The 22,609-nt window shown below is 35.0% G+C and overlaps 3 protein-coding genes and 1 long non-coding RNA gene across 4 annotated transcripts; 2 read left to right on the top strand and 2 right to left on the bottom strand.

Moving 5' to 3' along the window:
* The first annotated feature begins 8,663 nt into the window (after positions 1 to 8,663).
* LOC120191934 lies at positions 8,664 to 9,424 on the top strand. Its single transcript, XR_005522742.1, has 4 exons — positions 8,664 to 8,703; positions 9,036 to 9,111; positions 9,191 to 9,262; positions 9,356 to 9,424. It is a non-coding gene; the product is annotated as an uncharacterized LOC120191934 (long non-coding RNA).
* A 1,922-nt stretch (positions 9,425 to 11,346) lies between these two features.
* LOC120192003 (putative pectinesterase/pectinesterase inhibitor 28) lies at positions 11,347 to 12,712 on the bottom strand. The gene is made up of 2 exons (XM_039194852.1): positions 11,838 to 12,712; positions 11,347 to 11,560 (listed from the first exon to the last, which is right to left on the bottom strand). Exons 1-2 carry the CDS (start codon positions 12,710 to 12,712, stop codon positions 11,347 to 11,349), a joined length of 1,089 nt encoding a protein of 362 aa, XP_039050783.1.
* Positions 12,713 to 14,285: 1,573 nt separating this feature from the next.
* On the bottom strand, positions 14,286 to 16,091 carry LOC120192066 (pectinesterase-like). The gene is made up of 2 exons (XM_039194922.1): positions 15,086 to 16,091; positions 14,286 to 15,001 (listed from the first exon to the last, which is right to left on the bottom strand). Exons 1-2 carry the CDS (start codon positions 16,074 to 16,076, stop codon positions 14,301 to 14,303), a joined length of 1,692 nt encoding a protein of 563 aa, XP_039050853.1. The 5' UTR covers positions 16,077 to 16,091; the 3' UTR covers positions 14,286 to 14,300.
* A 3,906-nt stretch (positions 16,092 to 19,997) lies between these two features.
* Positions 19,998 to 22,165, top strand: LOC120191916 (ATP-dependent Clp protease adapter protein CLPS2, chloroplastic-like). The gene is made up of 4 exons (XM_039194784.1): positions 19,998 to 20,347; positions 21,165 to 21,263; positions 21,560 to 21,669; positions 21,987 to 22,165. The coding sequence occupies exons 1-4, from the start codon at positions 20,098 to 20,100 to the stop codon at positions 22,065 to 22,067; spliced, it is 540 nt and encodes a 179-aa protein (XP_039050715.1). The 5' UTR covers positions 19,998 to 20,097; the 3' UTR covers positions 22,068 to 22,165.
* Positions 22,166 to 22,609: the final 444 nt, after the last annotated feature.

Consider the following 22,609-nt stretch of genomic DNA (forward strand, 5'->3'; position numbering starts at 1 on the left):
TTGTTATACAAACGCCGCTAATTAACACAGATTTTGCAAACGGTGGTTTCTGCTATTTTGTTACCCAAATTTTAATTTTTAACCTGTAACATTATCCAATAAGCATGACAGCCATAACAACAAACTTTAATTCCATAACAACCAACTTTAAATCCATTATAATAAATCAAAGTTTATATTAACGTAATATATAATGCAGTTCAATATTGTTAACTAGAATGAACAAACCATATATCTCAAATAAGAACTAAAATAGTGGACTCTGAGGGTGATCTTTTGTATCATCTGCATCATAGCTTCAAGTCAATTTCCAAATTCATGTTGACTAAGTCAAGTCGACTCTTTATATTATCTTTAGATTTTCTGTCGACAATGTGGTCCCGATTACTCACAAACATTCTTCTCAATGTGATTACATCAAGGCAACTTGAAGAAAATACTCCTCATTTTCCACAAATCTACCTCATTTGGATCATCCTCTTCATCAGATTCATCATCACTCCGTTGGTCAACATCACAATCATACACCTGTTTTGCCTTTTTCTTTGAACGTGTATTCGGTGGTTGATTAATCTTTCCATAAGTAAACTTGATATCTTTCCATAAGTAAACTTGATATGTTTCAACATGGATAAGATATCAGACCCGGTTGTTTGTTCAGGAGCTTTTCGAAACTCTTCAGTACCATCAAACATATTCATTTGAATTCTAAATCTATGATTTTCAGCTAACCACCGACGATGTCCCATATAAGAGAACTCATTTCCATTAAACAACCATTTCGAACATGTTTGTGTAGCACAACAAGGACAAGCATAACGACCTTTGGTACTCCAACCAGATAAATTTGCATATGTGTGGAAGTCATTAATTATCCATAATAAAGTTGCACGTAAATTAAAGTTCTCATTCTTCAACACATCATATGTTTCGACCCCTTCTCATAACTGTTTCAACTCTTCAATAAGAGGGTTGCATATAAATATCAATATCATTTCCGGGACCTTTCTCGCCAGAGATTATCATGGATAAGATAAAAGATGATTGTTTCATGCAAATCCATGGAGGCAAATTGTATGGAACAAGTATAATAAGCAAAGTATTATACGAAGTACTAATGATTTTGAAAGGATTAAACCCATCAGTTGCAAGACCGAGCCTGACATTTTGAGGATCTCTCTTAAAACTTGGAAACTTGTTGTCAAATGACTTCAAAGCTAAACAATCTGCAGGATGCCATAATAATCTTTCATTGGTTCTTCCATCATGATGCCACCTCATAGACTCAACAGTCTTGGAGGACATAAAAAGTCTTTGAAGCCTAGGTATTAGAGGAAAATATCACATAATCTTTACCGATTTCTTTCTTGATTTTGCTTCAACTTCATCCTCACTCACATTTTCTGCGTCCCTAGTCATCCATCGAGATTTTCAGCATACATGACAAGACTCTTTATTTTTTTCGATCACCCCAATACAACATACAATTATTTGGACAACTATGAATTTTCTCATAACCAAGACCCAAATATTTTATCATTTTCTTCACATCTTTGCATGATTGAGGGATTTTTGCAAAATGAAACATTTCTCCTAGAAACTAATAATTGCGTGAAAGAGTTACTAGTCCACCTTCCCAAGCATCTTAAGTGGAAAAGACGAATACAAAAAGAGAGCTTTGAATATTTTGATCCCTTATAAGGTTGTTCATTCATTTCATTAAGCAACTTGTAAAACTTTGCCGCTTCTCCATTTGGCTCTTCAACACATCCACTTCTTCCCATCTCAGTGAAATCATTAACATCATTGTCATAATCATTTTCTCTAACATATTGATGATGATTGTGCATATTAAATGTATCTCACAACATACCTTCCATGTAATCTTCTCTAACAGATCCATGGTGAGAATTAGAAGGATAAGTTGAATAACTCATGGAAGAAGATCTATGAGATGTAAACTCTCCATGAAATACCCATTTTCTATAGCCCCGAACAAAGCCAAAAACAATTAGTTCTCGTAGACAACTTCACACATGTATCAATTAATGTTTGCAAAATTCTTACAAGGGAAAAGAATCATATTCTCTTCACTTGCATTCACAAAAGCTAAATTTAGAAAAGTTTTGACTCCATTTCGATATTCGCCGCTTACCCTTGACAAATCCATCCCACTCTTATTCATTTCGTATTTCTGGAATATCAATTTCAAATATTAATTGCTAATATTATAGAGAAAGAGTGCAACTAAATATAGTCATTACATTTCCTCCATTATTGCTAGCATAGTACACCTAACTTACTGGTGATACTTAAGTACAAAAGAGAGAATTTGCTTTTGTTTTCGCGATTACTAATTAAAATATTTTCATTAATAAAAATGTTTAAGTAATTAAACATCCCCAATTTATTGGGTTATTTTCATCAATTAACTACATTAATCTTATATTCATTCTTTTTAACTATCTAGTATTTCCATCTCAATTTGTCAATATAAGATCTCAATAAAATCTTATTTTCAGCACTTGAGTTTTCACCATTCTATTTTTCAGTCGGTAAAAGAAGTCCATTAACTTGGGCTTCCAGAAAAACTGTTCTTTTCAATTAAAGGGTGTATGTCAACCAAACAGACATGGTACTTCAGTTATACCTAAAGAAGTATAATTCCACAATCAAAGGACTTGATGATAAATAAAAATGAAGCAGGTTCAAAAATGATAAACGAAGGCACAATTGGCAAAAGGGAAAACGAACATAACATGCAATTAAAGTTCTCCTTCATGATTATGTAAGTTAAATGGCACTTACAAATAAATCTGGCAACAAAAAACCGTAAAACAATATGTTAATCCCTACCATAACCAAGCAAAAACCATCTCTGCAGAAACCATTTTGATCACATATCTCAAACAACAACAACTCCTTAAAATATGATATTTAAAAGAAAATAATATAATATAATATAATATATATAATATAATATAATATAATATAATATAATATAATATATATAAATATATATAATATAATAATATAATATAATATAATATAATATAATATAATATAATATATATATATATAATATAATATAATATAATATAATATAATATAATATAATATAATATAATATAATAATATAATATAATATAATATAATATAATATAATATAATATAAATTCAACCCATATGTTAAATGGGTTCATATCTCTTGTCCAAGCACATTTTTTGACTTTAATATTTGTGTCTAAATCATCTCAAATTTTGGACAGTTGTTTAGACTTGAATCTATGGCAGGTCATTTAACCATCTTAAAATTATCTTTTAGGTCTAAGTTTAAAGTTTAAGTGCTAAAATGACTAAAACACTACTAAATTTAACAAGATGAGCTAGAAAGCCCACTAAAGCTTAGTAATTTTTTTATCAGTAAGAAACTTTTTATTATAAAATAAAATTTACCTAAATTGTAATCCTCATTAAAATCCTCTCTATCCTAAATGGAGGAAAAGAATACTTACAGCCAGGGGAAGCAGAGCTTACAACCGCACAAAGAAATTAATGCCAACAGTACGATACTACTTCAGCACTAATCTGTCAAATTGCAACACCTACAAAACAACTCAATATTACACAGAGAGATAAATAGTACTTAAACGAGACATATTACAAGCAAACCTTAAAGACTGATTCGCTCTACATCCATCTTTCGCCAACCAAACAGACCAAAAAACCCAAGGACATAATATTATAACTTCAATCCCACAAGCAGACCACAAAAATCAAGGACATAGTATTAGAATTGTCAAAGCATCTATTTCCAACAAGCATACCACAAAAATCAAGGACATGATATTAGAACTTCAATCCAAATTAGGGCCAACCAAGACTTAATCTCCGCTAACCAAGACGCCATGCCCACCCACTTGCCTCCATATACAATTCCAAAGCTGATTTATAGCAATGACCTTAGCCTGATTTAGATCCATTCCATGAGCAGATACAAAAAATACAGTCTAATCGTACCACCATCAGTGCAAATAATCCCACCAGGATCTGCATTTTCGATCATGGTCACACTACCCACGCAACAACCTTTAATGCTTTTATTCAAACCAAAGTTCGGAGCTTTGAATAAGCTCAAGGTCTTTACTTGATTTCTCATTAAAGACCACAACATTATAAACCAGCCAAAAGCATTAAATCTCTGCCTCAATTGAAATTAACCATATACTTCGTAGCTTCCAGATAAATCAATGGATAAGTTGAACTTAATAAGGCTTGAAACATTGCCCACTTCCCTTCAGTTAACCCCCACCAATAACCAAATATCCTCAAAAAAATACAATGAATTTACATTCACAAATAGGTAGATTAAGTCCTCCTAATCAAGCCATACCAACAGCAAGATCAGACTATCCCCTCCAGCTTCATGCCTCTATTCCTAAGATAAATCTTTGTTGACTTCAACTTCTAATTTATATTAAAATCAGAATCTAATTCATCAACTTCAATAACCCACTGAACGAAACCATGAATCGAACCCCTTATTGACGTTAAATCAATCCACAATTTGTTCCCCACACCACTTTGAAGCACTTCGATAAGTAGTGTTCTGCACTCCTTTTTTTAAGCCACCCATAGATGAACTTAAAGGGTCAATCACCCCATTGGACAGAAGCACCGAAGCATGATCAGATACGGCTCTAAGAACAACTTGCACAATGTTCTTAGTTCCAAAAACCACTGTTCATCAACAATAAACCTATCTAATCTACTTCTCTTCTTGCGTGAACTTCTTCTCGGTTGATCAACTAGTTTACAATTGAAGATGAACTCGTTAAAACTCTTCAAATCCATACAATCTGCTCTCACACCCACTATAACCCCTACTATAACTTGCCACATTAGAGCCACCATCTACTAGCCATACATTTGTTTTCGATGAACTCAAGCTCAGAAGCTCACACCATAGGTTCAATTGATATGCAAAAATACTAGAACCGAAAACAAAAACAAATAAATGAAGACTTCATACCTGAATGTACCCATCATCCTTTAAAACAAATTCCACCTTGAAATCTAAGTCAACATCAACACCATGCCCTATGTGGGCATCGTTCATCCCTCCGACCACCATCCATGGTGGTCGGCATGCTATACTAAACCGAGTAAACGATGACTCACCACAGGCGACGCAGAACCACGACCAAGGCTAACACCCTCACCACATTGACGTATTGATGCTTTAAAAAAAAGAAAAAACACGAAAGAAAGAAAAAAAAAACGTGAAGGAGAGAACCAGCTTTTCTATTATTTGCTTTCTTTCTGGTTTACAAAACGGGGGACCAACTTTCTGCTTTTGGATTGGCTTTTAAAGACCCAAATTACAATATGTACAATTGCAGGTTTCGTCCTTACACTTTGTTCCTTTTTTAATTTTCAAAAAATGGTATAATTATAAGTTTGGTCCTTACATTTTATTCCCTCTTTAATTTTCAAACTAAATTAAGGTATTACAATGTGGATATGTGGACTATAGTTATATGGTAAATATTTAGACATGGTTTTACCATCAGTTAAAAGAAAGAAACGTGGTCGAGCCATTAAGAAACAATCAAGTAAGGCTTACAAAGCACTGGAGTTGGATGCGAATTTCATCTCTCGCTCGAATTTGAATTTTAGTAGTAAGAAGAAAGTAATTTTAATGAAAGTAAATCGAGCTTGGGAGTATGCAAAGAAATTCGATTTTAGTATTGAGGGAGAAAAACAAGAAGTAGTGCTTGAACTTGCTAGACTGAATAGTTTATAAAAACTTGTAGGGATATCATGTTAGTGGGTGTTTGTCGTGCCAGATTCTATAATGGACCTGATGTGGTGTTGTGATCGTGATCTTGAATCAATGTCACTAAAGGATATGTCTTTATATAGAAAAATATGGGTAATCAGTGTTTGTTCTTGCCTTTTGGCTTCTTTGAAGCAATAATAGGTAAGTTTTGCCAATGACATTTTTCATAGAAAATATCTTAAAAATAATTAAATCAATGAATTTTGAGAGGAATAAAGGTTTAATTGTATAATTTCAAAAATATCAATGACCTAAAAATAATTGTCTTTCCCAGGTACAACATCGGTTGGTCCCCCTAAATTCTGATCTTAGGATCCGTGATATTGAGATTTGGGGAATGATTTGGCTATAACACCTTGCAAGTCTCCTACCAATGTCGACGACCGATCCAGATGAGATTTGCAAGAAGAAAGCAAATCATTAAGCTTCTTGGAGATATTGGCAATGAAATCTATTGCAACAAGAGGTTCATTATCCTAGTTTATAGTCTAGGGATCCAATCGGAAGAGCAAGGAACATCGGTATTTGGAATCCAAGTATTGGATTGGAGTAAGGGACCAGGGGAGAATGTCTTGGCCGGGTTCAAATCCAATTGCTTGATTTCTGCCCATTTCACCCTGCCGTCGGTTTTAGATCCAAGTCCCCGATTCCCGAACTCCACGAAGTAGGAAGTAGTCTCTCCTAAGCCTGGATGCATCGTAATGTACCTTTCTGGTATGATGATGTCGTCGATATTGGCCTGGATTATTATGACAGTGGTAAGTGCCTGCCATGGTCTATTGAGGTGTGCATTGTTAATGTTCTTCACCGGAATGTAGTCCTTGTCATCGGAGATGGTGCAGTTGTGGAGCACGAAGCCACCCTTTGATTTTTCGTACTGTTTCCCCTGTGAAACCACCATGCAGTTTTGGTTGGGACCTGGCTTCTTCACGATAATCTGGCTCTGCACTACAGCAAAAATGTTCTACAACGGCGTTTTTAGCGGCGTTTTAAGAGTAAACACCACTAATTTAAACATATAGTGGCGTTTACATTTCAAACGCCACAAAATGGTAACTTTAGCGGCGTTTTTATACAAACGCCGCTATACTCGTACTTTAGTGGCGTTTTTACAAACGCCACTATAGACTCATACTTTAGTGGCGTTTTTATATAAACGCCGCTATATACTCGTACTTTAGTGGCGTTTTTATACAAACACCGCTAAAAACTGGTACTTTAGTGGCGTTTTTAAACAAACAATGCTATAGACTCGTACTTTAGTGGCGTTTTTAAACAAACAATGCTATAGACTCGTACTTTAGTGGCATTTTTGTACAAACGCCGCTATAGACTCGTACATTAGTGGCGTTTTTATAAAAATGCCATTATAGACTCGTCTTTAGTGGCATTTTTTACAAACGCCGCTAAAAATGCCGTGAAAACAAAGGAAACCCATAAATTGCAGGCAGTTCATTTTTCAAATCTCCTATTTCGTACAAAACACAAGCAAAGAGGGGGAGAAAGGGTACATCGTTCTAATATGGTTTTTCAGTGGGGAAAACTAGATTCCGAAAGAAACATTTTCCAGATTAGTTTGTTTCAACCAAACAAAACCATAAATCATTTATGCACGCCCTAGTTCTCGTTCTGAGTAAGCTTCTTTTCTGCTCTCTTGATGTGATTTGATCCCAAATGGGACTAATGATTATATATTCGGTCGATGATTTATTTTTATTAGTTGATTTCGTCAAATTTAAGTATATTTCCCGATGTGAATGTTGTTTTTCTTAATTAATTGCCAAATCAACATAATTTCATAAGGATTGAGTTGCGTTGTTTCATTTTAGGATATCATTTCTAGGTTTTAACTTTTGAGTTGCCTTTGTGTCGTCATATTACAGTTTCATAGTTTCGTTCTCGAACAATGCTCCTGATCCCAAAAGGGATAGTGCGGTCGTACAGGCTTTCTTTGCCAACATGGAAGATGTTTTTTGAGCTCATCCACTTTGGGCAGGATGCTCTGAGGAAGAGCTGGTGAAGTAAGTCTCCCTATACCCATTTTACTTGCATATGTTTAATGCATTAAATTACTTACCTTTCTTATATTTGGGTAATTTGTTTTTTATTAGTAAAAACGGAAAAAAATTATCTGGCATTGATGGATTCACATTTTTTTTCTTCTAAATACAAGGATTGGAGAAGTATGTTATGACAAAGTTATTTACCCGTGTTTTTGCTTCACTCAAAGATGATGTAAAGCAGGATGAACAACTTTCTGAGAAGATGGCTCTAGTTCAACAATTCGTTCGGCCTGGGAATTTGGATATTAAGCCAACCTTTCAGAACGAGACAACATGGCTGGTAAATGGTGGAATTTATGTCTCAAATACACACACTCACACACTTATTTTTTGCAGTACGGAGTAAACTTAACTTCGGCATACATTGTCTCTTTGAACTATTTTTATTTTTTTATGTTTGGCAATATGTTGTACTGAGGAGTAAGAACCCTTTTAACATGTGCCAGAGTATGCTTTAGATATCTTATGTGCAAATATTGTAATGATATGACATTGGCTAGAATTAACAGAACATTTACTAGGGTATGGTGTCACGGTTACAGATTAATCATCCGCGTTGTCTTAATTACAAATTAATATACAGTTAACCAATGTCACTAAATTTAACATTTCCTTCATCTTGTCTAAGATCTTTCCCTTAAAAGATATTAAAGTTGGTAGTATGTATATTTTGTGATTGCTGCAGGCCTATTAGAAATCCCTATGATCCCAACAAAATTATTGGTGGTTCTTCGAGTGGATCTGCTGTAGTTGTATCTTCAAGGTTATGCCCTGTTGCTCTTGGTGTGGATAGTGAAGGTAAAATATTGTCCTTTACTAAAAAAAATGAAAACCACACAATATTTTTGAATAATGTTACATACAATGTTCTGAAAGAACATATTTAGCATTAAGATAGCTTCATCATAAGTTTGAGTAGATACTATTACCTCCATCAGGGAAGAAGCATGTAGAATTCATCAGGTTTTCAGGTGATACTATTATCACAATATTTGTTTACTTCATTAATACTATAAAAGTACATTAGGACTAAGAGTTCTATCATTCCTATATTTTGAGAAGAAATGCATGAGCATTTTTATGTATCATCCTCTAAGGATTAATGTAATTCATCTATGGATTTTGTGTAGGATCCGTGCGGATGCCTGCATCCCTTTGTGGTGGTGTTGGGTTCAAACCAACTTTTGGGTGCATACCTCATTCAGGGTGAGAACTTATTCAAGTAAAATAATTATATAATTTGTAAACTTTAGATAATATATGAAAGTTCATATGATGTTTCCAGTGTTCTTCCTCTGAACTGGACAGTTGGGACAGTTGGAATACTAGCTGCCACCTTAGAGGATGCATTTATCGTGTAAGTACACTCTCTATCATTCTATAAATCCATTTCCTTTAACTTTTCTATATTACCTTTAAGTTGTTGGACTCTGAACTTTTCTGTTTTTAGTTATACTGCTATTAATGGAGAACTTCCATCACATAAGCCAACCACTTTTCCTGTAAGTACCAGTTCTGTTTGAACTTACTTTTTTCTGCTGAATCATAAAGTATTTATATGAGCCATTCTAATTTTGGGCTACTCTTGCTTTTTTTTTCTTTGCACATGGATACTTCCACCCCAAAGTGCATTTTTCACTATTGAGCACAACAAACCTAATATCAAACATTAGGCTTGCAAAATATGGAGAGGTGAGTGATGTAATTATGCTCAATTAACTTAAACTCAGTTTATCATCAATTATGGCTTAAAAAGATGAGGTTTCTAATTCATGACATTCTAATTTTGAACCATTTATTGGCTTAATTAGTGGTTCAACGATTGTAGTGATGAAATCAGAATGTGCAGCTCTGCTGCTCTGAACTTGCTTTGTGAGCGTTACAAGTGGAAGGTATTAGCAGTGGATGGGATGTGTGAGTAACACTTAGGGTATGTGGAGCTTTCCATGGAAAAGAGTATATAAAGGCCCAAAAATGAGGTAAATTCTAGCCAACACTTAATTAATTGATTTTATGTAAATTGTAACTTCTAAAATAAATGATTGTTAATGATGTGATAATATGTTGTTTTCAATTCAATCATTTTTATGTTCTCTCAAGAGCTCAAAAGTTTTATCAGTTTTGAATAGAAACTGTTTCAAGAAGTAATAAGCAAGTGTCAACAAAGTATTTTCTAAAGTCGAGTTCTATTAGCAGTCAATAACTCAATATATTTGTTTGTGTGCTTCAACTTAGACATGTTTGGATATAGATATATGGATATGATCTAAGGACCTCCAAATAAAAAGAAATCTTGGAAAAATTGAACATATCCACGTCATACACTTGAGTGCAGTTCGATTATGGTTCTAATTTATTTTTGAGAAAAGATTTTATTCAATGAAGCTTGTATGTTTAAATGCTTGGAAGTTTGGATTCTTTACAGGAATATAGATGATGTTGACAAAACAATGGATGAGATGAGAACTGAAATTCACTAATTCTCAATTTTCATACTGTAGGTGGAAGGTCGTTATCTGTTTCAAGTGAAGCATTGAAACGCGCAAGGAGTCTTCTTGGTGAACTAGAGTAATGAAGACTAAGTTCTAGTGAATAATATTTTTTTTAATTGAAAGTGAAATAACCTATACTAAATTCTAGAGAACAATGTCAAACTACATTACATTTAATTTTAATGTTTATAAATTTTAATTTATTTTGTTATTAAAATTTATGGTTGTTGTTTTTTATATAAAGTTGCTTAATATTAAATTTAGGTGATGTAGAGCATAAATGCAATATGCAAAATATCAATTACTCTTAGCTAAAGAATGGTAATTAGCGACGTTTGTTCCAAAAACGCTACTACAAATATAACCTTTTGCAGCGTTTGTATAAAAAAATGCCACTATAGATCTGACCTTTTGCAGCGTTTGTATTAAAACCGCCGCTATAGATATGACTTTTTGTGGCGTTTGTTCAAAAAATACCGCTACAAATATGACTTTTTGTGGCGTTTGTTCAAAAAACGGCGCTACAGATCTGATCTTTTGCGGTGTTTGTATACAAAACCGCCGCTATAGATATGACCTTTTGCGGCGTTTGTTCAAAAAACGCTGCTACAGATCTGACCTTTTGCGGCGTTTATATACAAAATCGCCGCTATAGATCTGACCTTTTGCGGTGTTTGTTCAAAAAACGCCGCTATAGATCTCAACCTTTTGTGGGGTTTGTATATAAAAATACCGCTATAGATCTTGATTTTTTGCGGCGTTTTTATTTCACAAACGCCGCTAACATTAGCGGCGTTGGTTTGGCCGGCGCTTCTTGCGGCGTTTTTACTATCGCCGTGAGTGCATTTAGCGGCGCTTAAAAATGCTGCTATAGGACTAAAAAAACGCCGCTAAAACTCTATTTTGCTGTAGTGCTGGAAAACCACCCAGGAGTCGCCGAAGATGAAGTCTATGGTACAGTGATGACACAGTCACGGAAGAACTGCATTTCCTTATTGGCGTACAAGGTGTCTTGGTATCCGTTGAAATGGCAATTATAAAAGACGCCTTGATCATCGGACACACTCAACGCAACATCTTGTTCACTTTCGTTGCTGGATGTGTTCTCAAACCCGATGTCCTTGGCTTTGAAATTCTTAGCATTAACTGCTACCATTGCAGTGCTGAATGTTGGGTTTTATTCCTTATAGCGCTAATGTTATTGGTGATAACGGTGTTGATCGGACCGTCTTCGATGAACATAATGTTGGTCGCATCTGTGGGGATGTCGATCAGGGCCGGCCCTCCCAGGACCCATAATATTTTTCATAGTGCCTATTAATTTAGAACTACAAGATTTTGCATAATTAGAGGTTTATTTCTTTTATTTCGTCCCGTGCCAAAAATTAAAGAACATAAATAGAGGTCTATTTTTTTATTTCACCCCGGGTCAAAAAATACCGAGAGCCGGCCCTCATGTTGACCTTCTCGTTGTAAACTCCAGCCTTAATGTAAATAACAAATCGTTGGGTATTTTTCGGTAGGACTTCAGCCAAGGCCTCGACGATACTGTTGTATTTTCCACTCCCGTCTTTAGCAACCACCACGTTAGGGTTAATATTGCCAGGTTTTGCCTGGAGGAGTCTCCGATCATTGTGGCTTTTCCATTCGGGAAATTCACTGTTGTTGTCCGATAAGAGCCTACGATGGAGCGAGGTGGTGATCTTATCGATGCTTGGGATGTTGAGGTCTTTAGCAATGGAGGCTATTCCTGCCATCATGCCGAGGGTGTTCTTGTTTAACCCTTGTGACGTTTTCAAGATATTTTTCATCTTCTCGGCGGCCTCGCTGTCTTTCTCCGCGAACGAGTCTATACAAGTCTGTTGGATGGTAAGGGCGCCGCTCAGCCACACCTTGATGCGCAAGAGTATATCACCGATATTGCTGATGTCGTACTTACCGAGCTTGTTGAAGGATGCTTCAAGGTCGTCAATGGCGTAACCCAATACCTCCTTGCAAACACTTAGAGCATCCTTGGTCCTTTCGTCCTTTTTCAAATCCTGGAGCGTCTTTGAATCCGCCAACACCTTCTTTATCTCCGTTATCATCGCCTGGAACCCGGTCCTTATGAGCTCCTTGGGGTCGCTCGAGTTGGACGATTCAAGGCTCTTTTCACACGTCTCTTTGAAATCGGATGGCCTGCAAACGGACTTCACCACCTTATTAGAAGTCGACGTTTTCCCCATAGCATAAAAACCTATGGCGAAAAACACGGCCAGCGCCGACGCCACCACTGCCACAAAAACAACAACGACAAAAAGAGCGTTATTCGCCATTCTTAAACAACTTTTTTCCGTACCTTTTAAAACCTTGGGAAGAACAATAAATAAAGCTTCGCTTTCCTCCTTTCGTTTCTCTTGAATCTAAACAAGAGCAGAAGAAAGAAATAAAGGAAAAAGAAGATTTATTGTAGCTGCTTGGAGCTGCTTATTGAAGCTTTTGCTGTTGCTTGAATAATATGCATTTCTAATGCCCTATTTATACTTGAAGAAGATCACTATTTTTATTTAAGGACTCCATTTCTTTGGTACACAGACACCTGCATAGGTAATCATCAGTTAAAGGTGTTGCAAATTTCAGTAATACTTTTATATTTTTTTTATAATATTATATATTTGAATAATTTAACATTGATTCAGATAACATCAAACCAAAATATAATCATATGATCGAACAAACAATCATTCATCTTTAGAAGTAATAGTAATTACTCTTAACAAATCGAGTTGGTTCATGTGGTAAGTAACTTGATATAGTTTAAACAAAGTTTCGGGTTTAAGTTCTTATGTACATTTAAAATCTCGATTGGGAGACTCACCCACTAAAGTCAGGTTTGCGACACGGGTCGATCCAGATTAGTAAGAGTGAAAGCCTAGGAACCGATAGGGCAACAAAAAAATAATTACTCTTAGAAATCTATTTATCTTATAATTAATTATTTTATAATTAAAAATTAATTTGGTTTTACTATAATTTAACAATTCACGTGCTTACGTTACTAGATTTATTTAATTATTTATCGGTTCATTCATTAAACTTGATTTATTAACTTATTTGACTTAAAATTACAATTACATTTAAAGATCAAATAATTATTCATTACTTAATCATACATCTTAAAAAAGGTGAAGGGTTAAAGTTCACTGAAATACAAAGATTATTATACAGTTACACAAAATTACAACAATGACTCTACTAATCTTTGATTCAATTAACATTTATTTTAATTTAAACTTTAAAAAGATCATAAACATCTTTAATAAATATTATAGGAATGAAATGTCACTTAGATACTAAATTGCAAGTTTTGAAAAGTTTAAGGACTAATTAATATTTAACTTTAAAATATTGATTTTGAATCATAATGATTTATAAGGATAAAAAATTAATAAATAAAAAAATTTCTTACCAATTGATAACCTTTAAATTGTTTTTTTATTGAGTTCTTACTTCTTAGTCAAAAGAATAAATATTTCAAAATCTAGAGTTCGATTTTTCAATACCCATTTAAACTTTAAAGACACATAATCACAATCACGTAACCATTTTTTTATCTGTTAGGTTTTAAATTTGAACATCATTAAGTAAAGACGGGAATATACGTAAAATTTTATATTAAAGGTAAACTTAAAATTTTAAAATATCCATTCAAACATGATAGCATACAGATAAGGAATGCGATCAAAATTCATAAAAGAAATATTGTCAACACCTATTTTTGTAGTAGAAATAAAAATATATATATATAATTTTATTAAGCAGGCATGAATAGAAAATTGAAAAATAGCTGTTTTAATGTACAACACAAGTTATGAGGAAAATAACAAATGATAAAACATTGTCCCTTAGCGATTTCTTGTCAGTTTAGAGCCCAGTGATCATATTGGGAATGCAGGGAATTCCGGTCTTTGGAACCCAGGTCTCCGATTCGATGTAGATGGTGGGGGTGAATTTCTTAATGGCAGTTGCATCGAGCTGCTTGATACCGTCCCATTTGGCCCTGCCGTCGGTTTTAGCACCAGGTCCCCTGTTGTCGAACTCGACATAGTACGAGGTATCCAAGCCCCGTTTACCATGCGTGGGGATGTACCCTTCCGGTTGGATGATGTCGTCGATCTGCGATTGCATTATGATGACAGTGGCATATTTTTTCCCTGGTCTGTTGAGGTACGACTTGTTCTTGTCCTTCACGGGGAGGTAGTCCTTATCGCCGGAGAAGGTGCAGTTCTGGAACACGAAGCCGCCTGTCGAATTTTCCTCATTCTTTCCCTGTGCGATGATGATGCAGTTCTGGTTATCTAGTGGCTTCAAGACGATCAGTTCACAGTTCTGGAACACGGCCCTAGCATCGCCGAAGACAAAGTCTATGGTTCCGGTGATGACACAGTCGCGGTAGAATTGTCGTCCCTCGTGGGCATAAAGGGTGTCTTGGTACCCTTTGAAATGACAGTTATAGAAGGCGGACATATCGCCGGAGTTCCTGACGGCAACCGCTTGGTGACCGTCGGGTCCGATGGAATTCTCGAAGGTGATGTCTTTGGCTATAAAGTTCATCCCACTTGTAGCTACAAAAACCAAAAACAATTAGAGCAAAGTGATAAAAATGAACCTTATTAACCAGTAGCGTTAGCGGTATATGTATAACTTACAAACTGTTGCAGTGTTGAATGTGGGGGGTCTCGGCAGTGTCTTTTCGACGCTGACGCTACCGGTGATGATAGTTTTGGTCGGACCATCTCCGATGAGCATAATGTTGTCAAGGCCCTTGGGGATTTTGAGTCTCTCATCGTAAACTCCGGCCTTAATGTAAATAACAAATCGTTCAGTATTCTTCTTCGGGACTTCATCAATACCCTTGGCGATGGTCTCGAATTTTCCACTTCCGTCTTTAGCAACGGTGACATTAGGCACAATCTCTTCAGTTTTCTCCTGCAAGAGTTTCCGGTCGCCGGAGCTCATCCAATCGGGGAATTCTCTCGGTAACAGCTTCCGATGGAACAATCCCGATAAGTCGAAGCCGCCGATTTTGAGTGCGTTCGTGATGGACGATAATCCGTTCAAAATGGAGAGCGCGTTCTTGGTTAAATCCTGTGATTTGGATATGATCCTCTTCATCTTCTTCGCCGCGCTAACGTCCATCTCCCAGTACGAGTCTAAACAAGTCTGCTGGCTGGTGATGGCGCCGCTCAGCCACACCTGGAGGGTCAAGAGGACATCGTTGATCTTAGTCATGTTGGTCTTCCCGAGCTTTTCGAACGATCTTTCAATGTCCTGAATAGCCCAATCGAACATCTCTTGGCAAACACCGAAAGCCTCCTTCGCGTTTTCATCCTTCTGCAGCTCCTTCACCTCCTTCGAACTCTCCATCACCCTCCTAATCTCCGCCATCGTGGCATTGAACTCCGTCTTTATCAGCACCTTGGGGTCGGTGGAATTGGACGAATCCATGCTATCCTCACATTCATCTTTGAAATTCGTGGGCTTACAAAGGAACTGAATCTCCTTCTTGGACTGCAACACCTTCTCTTCTTCCTTCTCCTTCCTCTCAGCAGTTTGCATACCGTTAGCGAACACGACGGCCAGGACAGTACCGACCACCGCAACCAAAAGGACGATGACAAAAAGTAAGTTACCCGCCATTTTTAAAAATACAAACAGCCGTGGGCGTGGGGGGCTGTTTGTTGCCAATAGCCCCTTAAGCTTTTGCTGTTTGATTGAAGAATCTGGCAGTTCCAATGCCCTATTTGTACTTGCAGGAAATCACTATTTTTAGCTATACACCCTTCTTCTCCTCCTCAAATATCTAAATTTTCAACAAAAAAAATACTTATATTTAATTTAATTTCCATTTCCCAGATATTGGTTTTAATCGGAAATCTATAACTAATTCTGAAAATAAATATTCACGTATTAGATTATTTTGAAAATTAAGATAAACTATTTTTGTTATCCAATCTTAACAAAAATATATTTTTAAAACAAAAGAGAAAGGTTCAAAGATCTTTGTTTGAGAGAGAGTCAAAATGTACCAAAAATATTTTTGGCCTAATGTCGAAATGAGACTTCAATGTTTATTAAAATAGTTATTTTGATCATTATCTTTGACATTTTGATTCTCAATGTTTCATTTTAGGGCAAAAAAAAAACCTCCATAAATGAAGATTGTTAGAAAATATAACTTTTACCCTAAAATAAAAATACTAGGAGCCAAAATACTTTTAAAAAATAATAAGGATCAAAATGACTATTCAGTCAAACGTTAGAGATCTATTTATCCTAAACTAAAATGGTGAGACCAAAATACTTAAAAAATTAAAATTAAAATGATCATTATATTAAATATTAGCAACTAATTTTAACACTATATCAATTTTTTTTAAATGACTTCTGTTTATTTATTTTATTGACATTATATCATTTTTTAAATAACTCCTATTTATAACTTTCAAGAAATAGAAGTTAAAAAAAGGTAATGCCAATAATTTTTTGGCTACAAAGAATATTAATCTCCATTATCATATAATTAGTGTCAACCGAACAAGAGTTCATTATATTCTTGAAAAGGAAAATGAGAAAGTGATTAGTATCATAAGTAAAAGGTTAAATGAAAACTAGGGTAAAATATATAAATAGTCATTGAACTTTTGGGGCGCTTTTATTTCGATCATTCAACTTTTAAAACATACAATATAATCATTGAACTTTCAGATCGTTTTCAATAAAATTCCTGACGTTACCTCCTGTTAATTTATCTAACGTGTGAAGTTACCTCCTGTTAACTCTTCTTCTTCTTCAATTTGTCAGGTTGTAGGAGGCTTTTCATGGATAAACAAGACTGTTCTAAAGATTGCTTTTCTTTTTTCCTCTCCATCATTTCAAAGGTTACAAGGGAAATATATGCAATATAATGTACCACGCCATCTGCTTTATAGTAGGATGGTCTGTGTCCGTCAAGCAATAGTAGCTGATGTTTCTACTGCCTTATCAAGGGCAGTTTGTATTACAACGAGATATAATGTTGTTCGTAAACAATTTGGTTCTTATAATGGTGGACCAAAAACCCAGGTACCATCGTCTTTTGGATCTTATACTTATATACATATTTCAAGTATGAGTTATTTTATACAGCTACCTTTTATGTTGTGTTCACGAGTCTTTGGTATATTGCTTCTGAATATTCCGAATTACTTTTAAATGTATTGAAGGCTGATGCACATCTAATTTCCTCACATTTATTTATTCTATTTCAGGTGATCGACTACAAAACACATCAAAATAGATTCTTTCCTTTGTTTGCTTTTTGCCTATAATTTCAGATTTTTTTATGAGTGGCTATAATGAATATACACGTATGTGACCTAAAGATTGCAAGCCAATGATTTCTCCACATTACCTGAGGTTCATGTATGTACTGCGGGGTTGAAGTAGAAGAAGAAGAGGAGAAGGAGGAGGAGCTGAAGGAGAAGAAGAGGAGGAGGAGGAGATAACGGGAGGTAACGTGCCACGCCAGATAAAATTAGCGATAGGTAACATCAGGAACTCCACTGAAAATGAATTACAAGTTCAGTGACAGTATTGTAAGTTTTAGAAATTGGGTGACCAAAATGCAAGTGTCCTAAAAGTTCAATGACTTTATGTAATTTACCCTAAAACTACTTAAATTTTTTCATATTTGATCCATGGCAAATTTTAGAAACATTTTAAGAGGGAATATGATCTAAAAACATGATCATTTCCGAGGTTATTTTCATTTCTCTTAATTTGACGAATTAGCGTTGAATTAAAATTTATAATTGTAGATTTTTTTCCTAGGAAAATAAATTTTTATTAAGGATTATATAAGTTGGACACCTCGTTAAAAAACTCTCTAAACTTATATGGAGTAAAAGAGTATATCACAACTAGGAAACAACAACTCAGAGAAATGCAAAACCGACAACCAACTAGGAGTGTATTCGGTTCGGTTCAGATTTTTACCAAAATTTGAATCGAACCGAAATAAACGGTTTTTCAAAATTTAAACCGAAACCGAAATCGAATGGTTAAAAAACCAAAAAAACCGAAACCGATTTTTTTGGTTCGGTTCGGTTTTTTTAACGGATCAGGTTTTTCGATTCGGTTCGGTTCGATTTATCGGGTTTTCAATGAAAAAATCACTTGAAACTATAATTTTTTTAAAAAAATTGCCTATTCGGTTTAATATGGAACAAATGGGTTTCATATGGAAAACCCGAACCGAATCGAATCAAAAGAATTGAGACTTTAAACCGAACCGAAAATCAAACCGTATAATACCGAACCGTTTTATTCGGTTCGTGTCGATTTTTCGATTTTCTCGATTTTGTTGTTCAGCCCTACAACCAACAACCAAGTTCAAAAAGACACTCTAAGACACCTAACAAAAACGGACACCAATAGAAACTACAAGAAACAACAAAACAATCTTGAGTCTCATACATACTCCAAGGATCTTAACGATCAAGGAGAAGAATAACAATTTTGTTTGTATCGCGAAGATAACCATCAACGAATAAATTTTCGCAACGGACTTAATTATTCTACTCGAGGAAACTAACAGCCACGATACCCAAGAAGCACTGACCTAAATCATTGTCATCGAACATCCATAAAAGAAGAGAGTGATGAAACAACCATTTGGCAAACATGAGAAAGGGTTGCTTCTATGTCGGCTACATTAAGCTTCCGTAAGGAAACAATCATTAGCCTTTTGTGAGATTGCATGTACTCGAGCTCCTGTTCTCTGAAATTTCCTTGAGCACTAAGCAGCTTCTTCACGTCCTCCTGCAGCTGAAGCAAAGCAATTTATCCAAAAAATGTCGTGTTATAATTTTATTACTACTAAAATGTAAAACATAAGTGACTAAAATCAATCTTTTCTGAATTGGTGACTACAATTGAACAGACTGAAAATATAAAGAATCACACGTGCAATTTATCAAAAAGAAAGCAAAAAGGATAAATTACACGCTTACTCACTGAGTTTTAATATCTCTCCTATTTCACTCGCCATACTTTCAATTTTTTTCAATTTTCTCACTTTAGACATTGAACTTTTTTTTGTCACTCGACCGTTTACTTAGTAACGAGGTGCTCACGTGACTTGTTTTAATAATAAAACATGACACACATTTACTTACTAAACTTTACTATCTCTCCTATTTCACTCGTTATACTCTCAGTTTTTTCAATTTACTCATTAAACTTTAGATATTGAACTTCTTTTGTTTCTCGGTCGCTTACTCAATAACGAGGTGCTCACGTGACTTATTTTAATAATAAAACATGACACACGTTTATTCACTGAACTTTACGCTATTTCCTATTATAGTCACTGTACTTTTAATTTTTTAATTTTAATTTAATAGCGGTATAAATTTAACGGTCGAGTTAATAAAAAAAGTTTAATGTCTAAAGTCAGTAAACAAATTAAAAAAATTGAAAGTATAGTGAGTGAAATAAGAGAGAGAGTAAAATTCAATGAAACGTGTAATTTTTCCCAAAACAAATAACAGCTCATGGTATAAACTGTTTGAGCACCCATTTCCCTCTTTCATTACTTACAAACAAACTTATCGTTGCAATTTGTTAGCGAGAAGGAAAAGGGCAAAGGTCGAGAGAAGAAAGGCAAAATTTTCTGGTTATGGCGGTTGTTGCAGGACTCGCAATGACGTCTTCGTTTGTTATGGTGAACTTTGAGCGCAACCCTTCGGCTCCAACTACTGGGAAACTCTGCGGTGCGAACGGAACCCACCCATCGGCGGAGAAAATGGGTTCGAGACTTACGGGCGTGAAAGCCCAGTTCGGTTCTTTCAAGACCGGCGGTGCTGGTGTTTTGGAACGACCCAGTTTCGATCAATCCCAGTTTGACCCTTCTACACAAGTTCTTGAAGTTCTGTTCGATTTTCAGCTTTTAAAGTTTTGTTCTCCATTTTTTTTTTGGTTGGAAGAAGCTATAAAAAGGGGAAATTCCAACATGGATTTTTTATGTGAATCTTTTTTAGAATTGTTTGGGTTGATAAGAAAGAGAAGGGCGAAAGATTGAGTCTTTATAATTGGTGAAAGTGAAATGATTGAGTCTTTGATGTTTTCTTTATGATTACATTGTTCCATTTTCATTTCTAGCTTCAATTTCCCATCAATTTTACCTTTTTGATTTAACCATTGACGTCTAATTTTATCTGTGTTTCGTTTTAGCTCTACAACTTTATTGCCTTGTTTATCGGTGACTTGTCTTTGGTTGAGTTTGCTTCAAAATTTCAATGTATGAATTGCTAAATGATGTCAATTAGCATATCCGTGCTTCGGAAATAGACATCCTTCGAGATAAATTGAACCATTGTTACTTGGTTTCTATGTTGTTCGGACTCTGGATATGGAGTCTTGAGTGTTTAGTTTTATCCAAGATTTAAGTATACTTGGTTGGTACTGTTACATTATATAAATGAAGAGCTTTAGATGATATAGCTTGGTTAAACCCTACAAAGATTGAGTATTTAGTTATATCCAAGTAAACAGGACTTATTTGATATACATGGATGCTTCTATATATGTATATGTCGGTGTTCTTTATGTTTGTGTGAGTTGGATCAAATGCTCATACATTTTTCTGCCATTAATGGCCTAACTCATCTGAAATTTCTTAAGTCTTCCAGTGTGTGAGGCCTGTGATGGATAACTCACTTATCATGTTTATTCCGACAATCACAGGTGGTGATATCGGGCGCTCGACAGATAGAAAACGTACTGGCAACGGAGACAGTTATAGAGTTTTGCTGGTTGACGATGCTCAACATTCAGAAAAATTAGGTAACTTATTTACAATAACATCAAGCATATGTAAATGAGTTAAATATGAAAATGTAAATATTCAATGCTCTTTAATAAAAGAAATTTGTTTGCTGCTTTCATTAACAGGTTTGTATTTTCAAATTTTAGAAGTCAACATCAGTATTTGGATGGTTTCAATTAGTGCTGTTATGTATGGAAACATGAAGGATGGATTATTCAGCTCCGTTGTGCAGGACTTTTCGACTAATTTCTGTTCTTTCATGCATATTTATCTAAACATTTATCTTGTACTTGTGTCTGTTATTTTCTTGCAGTTGCGAAGGTTTTGCCCCGAGCTGTTCCCTCCGTTACACCAGAAGATGCAAGAAAACTGTTTCATGAATCTCGTGAAAATGGGGTGGCAATCGTGATTGTCACAGTAAAGGTATATATGTTCTTTGCATTTGCTGAATTTCTCAAATGAATATATGAAGTCTGTGATCAAGAGTGGAGGATGCAACATGTATTATCGCTCTTGCCATTAAGCATAGCTTAAATATTTCGAGTCTAAATTCTAACATGACCGAGTTGTCTGCTTACTCTATTCTCCAATACTGTTAGGATAAAGTAGAAATATTCGGAAATGCACCAAGCTAGTAAAACTTCCCTTTGCCATCATTTTGTATGCTAATGGCGAAGGACCAAAGCTTCATTGAAAGCAGTGATGGATCAATTAATATGTTATTGTGTCTTAATTTCCAGGAGCATGCTGAATTCTATTCGGAAATGATGGTTCGAGGGGGATTACGATCTATTATCGAGCCGGGTTCAAGTGAAGTGTAAAGTGGTTGCAGACATTATATCGTATGAACTGCAACAAGCAAAGACTTTGCTGCGACAATTTTGGAGAATGTTGAATTGTAGACCCTGATATTAAACTGAAAAATAGTTCATTTTGAGGACTTAAAATGCTCTGGACTGCAGTTAAAAAAAATAAAGATTTTGTATACATTCTGTGGTTTTTGTTTCAATGATATCTAGGGTTATTACAACTGATAATATCTCTTCTAAAGACTTTCAACCATTTGACGATTAATGTTTGAATACTCAAAGCTACGAATAGATAAAGAAGTCATAGAAGAGTATTAATTGAGGAAAAAATAAAGGTAAAAAGAAAACCTTTCAAATGATATTGAATCGGATCCTAAAGAATGTGCTCATAAGAAAAGAAACATAGAAAATAAAGAATAAATTATAGAACTTAATGTGATCTAAGTATAAAAAATTATCAGAGAAAATGCATATTGCATGACTAACTAGAGATTATGTTAAATATAAAAATTAATAAGAGAATAAGTATAACATCACTGATACAAACTTTAATC

Source organism: Hibiscus syriacus, unplaced genomic scaffold (assembly GCF_006381635.1).
Source record: "Hibiscus syriacus cultivar Baekdansim isolate YM2019G1 unplaced genomic scaffold, ASM638163v2 tig00004198_pilon, whole genome shotgun sequence".
Taxonomy (NCBI): Eukaryota; Viridiplantae; Streptophyta; class Magnoliopsida; order Malvales; family Malvaceae; genus Hibiscus; species Hibiscus syriacus.

Excerpts from the sequence above, each read along its gene's own strand:
- LOC120192003 (XM_039194852.1), bottom strand. The coding sequence starts at position 12,712 with ATGGCGAATAACGCTCTTTTTGTCGTTGTTGTTTTTGTGGCAGTGGTG. Across the intron at positions 11,561-11,837 it reads AACATGAGGGCCGGCTCTCG|CACTGCAATGGTAGCAGTTA; the intron begins GTATTTTTTGAC and ends CCCAACATTCAG.
- LOC120192066 (XM_039194922.1), bottom strand. The coding sequence starts at position 16,076 with ATGGCGGGTAACTTACTTTTTGTCATCGTCCTTTTGGTTGCGGTGGTC. Across the intron at positions 15,002-15,085 it reads ATTCAACACTGCAACAGTTT|CTACAAGTGGGATGAACTTT; the intron begins GTAAGTTATACA and ends TGGTTTTTGTAG.
- LOC120191916 (XM_039194784.1), top strand. The coding sequence starts at position 20,098 with ATGGCGGTTGTTGCAGGACTCGCAATGACGTCTTCGTTTGTTATGGTG. Across the intron at positions 20,348-21,164 it reads TTCTACACAAGTTCTTGAAG|GTGGTGATATCGGGCGCTCG; the intron begins TTCTGTTCGATT and ends CGACAATCACAG. Across the intron at positions 21,264-21,559 it reads TCAACATTCAGAAAAATTAG|TTGCGAAGGTTTTGCCCCGA; the intron begins GTAACTTATTTA and ends ATTTTCTTGCAG.